Below are 5,684 nucleotides of genomic sequence, written 5' to 3'. Positions count from 1 at the left end.
AAACACCCCCCCCACACCCCTCGGCACCGCCGTGCTCCCGACGCCTGAGAGCCTGACCCCCCCCAAAGCACCCCCCCCACCAACCTGTGGCGCGCGTGCAGGCAGGCCAGCCGGCGAAGCGCGGCGCTGAGCGAGCTGGACGCGGCGTTGGCGGGCAAGCGTGGCGCGCTGGACGCGGTGGCCGCCGCCGCGGGGGAGCTGGAGGGCGCGGAGCGGGCGCTGGCGCAGGGCCTGGGCGCAGGTGGAGACGCCGGGGGCCGGGCCGCGGAGCGCGCCTCCGCGCGCGCCAGCGCCGCGCTGCGCCTGCAGGCCGCGCAGAACGGGCTGGCCGAGGCGGTGGGCGACGCGCTGGGCGTGCTGCGCGGCGCCGAGGCCGAAGGTGGCCGCGGGGGCGAGGCCGGCGACGCCCGTGGGGGCGAGGCCGGCGACGCCCGCGGCGCCTGGGACCGCTCGCCGGCGCGGCTGGGGCGCCTGGACGCGGAGGCCCTGGCCCTGGCCGCCGACGACCCGGGCGCGGGCGAGGCGGTGGCCGCGATGCTGGACGAGGGCTGGTGGCGCGAGTAGGCAAAAGGGCTTGGCCTGGAGGGCCCCGCGCCTGTCGGGGACGCCCGGGGTCCATGGGGACGCTGATGAGCCGCGGCCCCCGGCTGGCTGCCAGGGCGTGCCATGTTACCAGGAGCGCGCTCGCACCACGACAACGCTCACCACTCTTCATCCTCTCTCTTGCACACCCCGTTGACTTTTCATGACGACCTGGATCATTGAGCACACCTGCCTGGCCTTGCATGTAAGAATTGAGGGGCAGGCTGGGATTGGTTTGGGGGAGCACCTAGGCGGACACAGGGCGCAGCTCATTCCCCCGCCCAGGCTGGTCTGGCTCCGGCAAAGTGCGCCACGCTTTCGAGTGCCGAACGATGGTCTGACGCTGGACATTCTCACCAGATAAATCAGTTGGATTCCGAGTAAGCACGCGCGCCGTTGCCCGTAAAGGAGGGTGAGACTATCCCACACGAACTCTCGACACACCAGTGTTTCGGGGGCCCCCCCGCAGCCCCCCGCCCCGTTTGGGCACACGAGCCTAGCCCATGAGCCAGAGTATAGAGGCGCTGCGCTCGCGGCAAGAGCAGATTGGGGCAGACCTCGCCAAGCTGGAGCGACAGGTGTGGGCATGGGAACTGTGCTGGTCCAGGCCGGCCTGCGTGTCGCCTGCCATGGGTTGCCTCGCCCTCAAACCATCTCCCTCATCCTGCCGAGCTTTCAGCCACATGTATTAATTCCAATTCCAATTCGTCCTTATTTGCACAGATTTATGACACAGAGACCGTGTACTTTACCGCAGAGTACACCAACTTTGGCACAGTGCTCAAGGTGGGTGCACAGCATGATATTTTTGGTGTGCTGCTAATGATGGGCTCCCAACCCTACATCAAAGGCTATTCCTTCCTTGGAGTATCGTATGAGTGTCTCCCCTGCCATGCTCAGGGGCCACCCTCAACGCAATACAAGGTTGTACAGCCCTCGCCACATTCGCAATGCGCAGGGCTTTGAGGGGTTCCTGACATCCAAGAATGCCGCCGCCAAAAACAAGAACCGGGTGTTCAGGCTGGAAGACCGTGCCATCTCCCTGTCCTCCACCACCTCCCCAGCGGTGTGTTCATTCTTTCACGTTCAGTGGATTTGATCAAGGTACAATGCGCAAGCATCGCGGCAAGCTCATCATTTGCTGTCCATTGTCGCCATGCAGACCCAGGAGATCCTGATGGAGCAGGAACAGGCTCGGACAGAAGCCTTGGGCTTTGGCAGGGCGGCAGGGGGCACCTACACTCCACAAAACGGAAATGGATACGGCAAGGGTCGACGATTGTGATGTTACGGTCCATCCTGCATGCAGGGGGCTCACTACGGCTGGAGGGGCCGAGCAGATGCATGGGCATCAGAGAAGAATGCGGCTGGAGAGATTGCTGCGTCTCGGTGTACAGATGGTTGACCGGCCTGCCATCTCTCTTGCTCCCCCCACCACTTGATTGATGGAAGCCATCAATCTGAGCCTTCAGGACTGCCTCTATATGCCTCCAGCTGCCGATCCTCTTCGGAGCTCCATCGCTCCTCCAGATGCATGGCCTGGTCCCTACTCCTACTCACGGTCTCTGTGCCTAAACAAGGGAGGCATGACTGCTGAGTAAATTGCAATGCCATATGGTCGCTCTGGTCCCATGTAATAATGACACCACCTCACCGTTTGATTGCAACATACTCCCCTGGGAGTCCTCTGCAGGCAGCCAGCGGGGGGTGGAAGGCATGCTAAGCGATCGAATCATTCTATACCTGAGCAGCCCGAGGTTGAGCAGCCACTGCAAGCATGCCTGTGGACCTCAAGCAAACATCCCTCACCTTGCTGGTTCTGCCCGCCGGATCTCCTGATGACAGCCGGCACGAGCGCCAACCGCCGCGTGTTGTACGAGCCACACCCTCCGCACTTGAGCCCCACAAGGTTGTACTGCACTGTACATGTTGATCTGTGGGACCAAGAGGGGTGTTAATCTGGTCACGACACCTGCACACTCCAACAACTGGTCAGCGGCAGGAGCTGACGGCATCTGTGAACACTGCAGCTAGCTGCAGCCAGCTGGCAGCATATTAATGGGGCTATGTACAAGCATTGCGACCTTGAACTGAACTACTGCCCAGATGAGGTTCGACCTTGACACCCTTCTGGTGATCCTACTCAACGCACCACCCTATGACCCACTCACAGGCAGTCGTTGCAGAAGATCTCGGCCTGCCATCCCACATACTCCTCTGGGAGAGGGTGTGAGGCCGCGATGGAGTCCAGGTACCGCCAGGTGGCGGAGTTGTCTTGCAGCGAGCGCTTGCAGATGGGGCAGCAGGCACAGACTGAGATGCTGTCGCTCCGTTCCAACTCCTGTGCATGTTGAGTTTTCAGTGGCATGGATTGATGCAGGGAGGTGGGGTGGCCTCGCCGTCTGGACCGCCGCCGCCGCTGTCCTCGCATTCCCGCCCGGAACTTTGCCCCCCCTCACCCGCCCTTCCCCTCCCCATGCGCACACTCGCCTTGAGGCAGGACGAGTGGATGGTGTGCCCGCAGGGCAGCACGGCTGTTGGCTGCACGCTCTCAAACAGGTACTCGAAGCAGACGGGGCAGTTCTGATGCATGGCCCGCTCCACGCAGACGTGCCGGCCCCTGAGTTTGGTGGAGTAGCAGGAGCCGCAGGTGTCGCAGTGGAAGAAATTCTCGCGGCCGCCCACACGGCAGATGCCGCAGTCGGCGCAGTGGAAGGCCTGCTTGGAGACGTCGTCGTCGTAGAAGGGGCAGAGGGTGCATGCGTAGGCGCCAAAGGCCACGCCGCAGCGGCAGCAGTGGTCCCCTACGGGCTGGCGCAGGGAGCACAGGGCGCACACGACCTCGGTGACCAGCGAGCGGTCCAGCTCGTGCCTCAACTTCACGTCCTGAGATGTGGAGGGGGAAAGACAGGACGGAGCCATTGATACACCGTGTTTTATTGAGCGCATAAGATGGGAGGGCGGGGGGGGGGGAGGGGGGCGAGGGCTCGCATACAGCTCATGGGAGACTGAGCAGAGCAAGATCTGGCAGCCCCAAGGCGATGCCACGGAATGCTGCAGCCAATGTGCGCCGCTGGACACCTCATGAGGATACTGGTTTGTCCGAGTAGGCCCTATCGCAAAGGCCATGCACAGCAGCGCACCTTTTCATTGTCATGCTTGGCCTCGTTGTGGCAGTGTCGACACCAGAAAATTTCCCCACTGTGAGGCATTCGGGTGGGGGAAAGTTTCGTTCCCTGGAGCACATGCAAGGCATCACTCACGTTACATTCCACCTGGAGCGGAGGCCAACCCTCCCAGTAGCCCTTGCAATAGTACCCCATCCATCGCACCAACATGGAGTGACCAGCTTGACACGCCGGCGGTAATGGGAGCACCCAAACTCGCCCAAGCCCCTGTTCCGTTCAGCTCGAACTTCAGGTCCGACATTGTCGTCACCATCAATACTATGATTCATGTCAAGAAGATGTGGAGCAGGGCGCAGCGCAAAGTAAATATCACTCTAGGCGAAGAAGAGGGGTGAGGGGATGCCAGGTGACTACTGCATGGTCCAAAAGCATTCTGTCAAGTCTGTGAACGCCATAGCGGGGGCGTGTCACCTGAACATGATTTTCATAGGAACAGAATGGGCCCCTTGAGCTTTAAGCGGGCTTGTGTGCGTTGCTTATGTTGGCTGCAGGTACGGAGATCCTGGCGCGCCCACAAGAAGTTCGCAAAATCTGGGGCGCGCTAGGTTCCGCGAAACCGGCAATGTGCAATCCCGCATCTCGTTCTTGCATGGGAGCAAGGACTATGGTGCATGTCACAAATATGATAAAAACAGTTACAATGACGCGGCCTTGACGGTCGCCCCGCCCCTCGATGGATGGGTTGCAGTGGCGGAGTTTGGCACCGCTTCCAAAACTCCTGCTGCAGCATGACGGCAACCCCTCCCTAGGGCAGGGCGAGGAGCATGCCCAACTACTACAGGCCCTGGAATCTGGATCTGTTAGCCTGGTTCTGGGCCCCAGCCAGACCGCAGAGGGGTGAGCAGTGGCTTGGGTGGGACTGCAGGGCCTTGCCCGCGTCACAACAGTTTCGGATAATTGGTGTGGAGCCTACACGTCGCCCTGTGCTTTCCAGGAGCGTGCTGGTGGCGGGGCTTGGTCAGAGGCTGGTCGTCCTGGGGCTGGGCGACGGTGCCCACGACCTCGCCTTTGACACCGTGCTGACTGAGTCCGAGAGAATCACCAGCCTCGCAGTGATGGAGAGGGACCCCGGCGCCAAGAGTGGGTCGGTTGCAATTTGTGCGGTGGTGTCGTGGCATGGCACTGTCCATGCTGGTCCCAGGCAGATCATTGTTGAGGATACTGTTTGGGGATGGCAGCAATCAGATGTGTCCAGCCTGTCCTCCATGACCTGCAGATGCCCTCCTCACGGCAGGTACGGCAGCATCACAGCTCACAGATTCCCCCCCCCCCCGCCCCTGGCTCGGCACATGCAGGCACGCAGCCGGCCGCCATCCTGGTGGGCACCTCGGCCGGCTTCCTGCAACTGCACTCCCCGGACGCCCGGCTGGTGCTGCGCCAGGCCCTCCACGACAGAGCCCTGCTCAGCCTCAGCGCCAGGTGCATTCATCCTGACAAACGAGGCCCGCGCCGCTGGCCAGATGTGCGGCGAGCCCCTGTGCCCTCCAACGCTCACCTGCGTGCCCCACCTCCCCTCCCCCATTCCTCCTCTCCAGGTCCTGCGATGCTGGGGCCGGGGTGCCCCATGCTCTGGCCACCTTTGAGAATGCGGTGGCGCGCGTGGCGGGGTGGGACGTGGCAGCCGCCATGCAGTGGCGCGCCCGGTCCTGGTCGGTGGCCGGCTGGGGCGGCGGGTCGGAGCCCCCCGCCCTGGACGTCGCCAAGTGGACCCTGGGCCGCGGGGTCGGTGAGTGGTGTTATGGGACCATACATCTTGCAGGGGACAGGGCGGAGACATCAAGAGTTGCGTGCACAGAGAGGGCACTGCCCCGGCCGCGCGCTTCACACACCTGCACCCCACCGGCCCCGGACAACACCCCCAACATCCCACCCGCCCCCAGGTCCACGTGCTGCGGCGCTGTGCGGGCCCGCCGT

At 62.8% G+C, this 5,684-nt stretch overlaps 4 protein-coding genes across 4 annotated transcripts in view; 3 read left to right on the top strand and 1 right to left on the bottom strand.

The window, feature by feature from the left end:
- F751_5423 (hypothetical protein) overlaps window positions 1-923 on the top strand; it is a gene marked incomplete at both ends in the record, with an annotated part of 6,985 nt that extends 6,062 nt beyond the window's left edge. Inside the window, 2 exons of the mRNA XM_011402545.1 lie at window positions 102-241; window positions 868-923. Coding sequence (XP_011400847.1) covers window positions 102-241; window positions 868-923 — 196 coding nt within the window. The remainder of the gene's footprint in view (window positions 1-101; window positions 242-867) is intronic.
- Window positions 924-1,085: 162 nt separating this feature from the next.
- Window positions 1,086-1,867, top strand: F751_5422 (hypothetical protein; the record flags this gene model as incomplete). Its single annotated transcript, XM_011402544.1, has 4 exons — window positions 1,086-1,160; window positions 1,306-1,368; window positions 1,541-1,648; window positions 1,745-1,867. 4 exons carry the CDS (start codon window positions 1,086-1,088, stop codon window positions 1,865-1,867), a joined length of 369 nt encoding a protein of 122 aa, XP_011400846.1.
- Window positions 1,868-2,749: 882 nt separating this feature from the next.
- On the bottom strand, window positions 2,750-3,794 carry F751_5421 (RING finger and CHY zinc finger domain-containing protein 1; the record flags this gene model as incomplete). The annotated part of the gene is made up of 3 exons (XM_011402543.1): window positions 2,750-2,923; window positions 3,130-3,468; window positions 3,726-3,794. 3 exons carry the CDS (start codon window positions 3,792-3,794, stop codon window positions 2,750-2,752), a joined length of 582 nt encoding a protein of 193 aa, XP_011400845.1.
- A 649-nt stretch (window positions 3,795-4,443) lies between these two features.
- F751_5420 (Rab3 GTPase-activating protein non-catalytic subunit) overlaps window positions 4,444-5,684 on the top strand; it is a gene marked incomplete at both ends in the record, with an annotated part of 3,032 nt that continues 1,791 nt past the window's right edge. Inside the window, 5 exons of the mRNA XM_011402542.1 lie at window positions 4,444-4,607; window positions 4,705-4,850; window positions 5,066-5,189; window positions 5,306-5,496; window positions 5,651-5,669. Coding sequence (XP_011400844.1) covers window positions 4,444-4,607; window positions 4,705-4,850; window positions 5,066-5,189; window positions 5,306-5,496; window positions 5,651-5,669 — 644 coding nt within the window. The remainder of the gene's footprint in view (window positions 4,608-4,704; window positions 4,851-5,065; window positions 5,190-5,305; window positions 5,497-5,650; window positions 5,670-5,684) is intronic.

The sequence above is a fragment of the Auxenochlorella protothecoides genome (assembly GCF_000733215.1).
Source record: "Auxenochlorella protothecoides strain 0710 unplaced genomic scaffold scaffold63, whole genome shotgun sequence".
In the NCBI taxonomy this organism is placed as follows: domain Eukaryota; kingdom Viridiplantae; phylum Chlorophyta; class Trebouxiophyceae; order Chlorellales; family Chlorellaceae; genus Auxenochlorella; species Auxenochlorella protothecoides.
The sequence above is the reverse complement of the archived record's forward strand: the minus strand, read 5'-3'. Positions and strand labels throughout refer to the sequence as shown.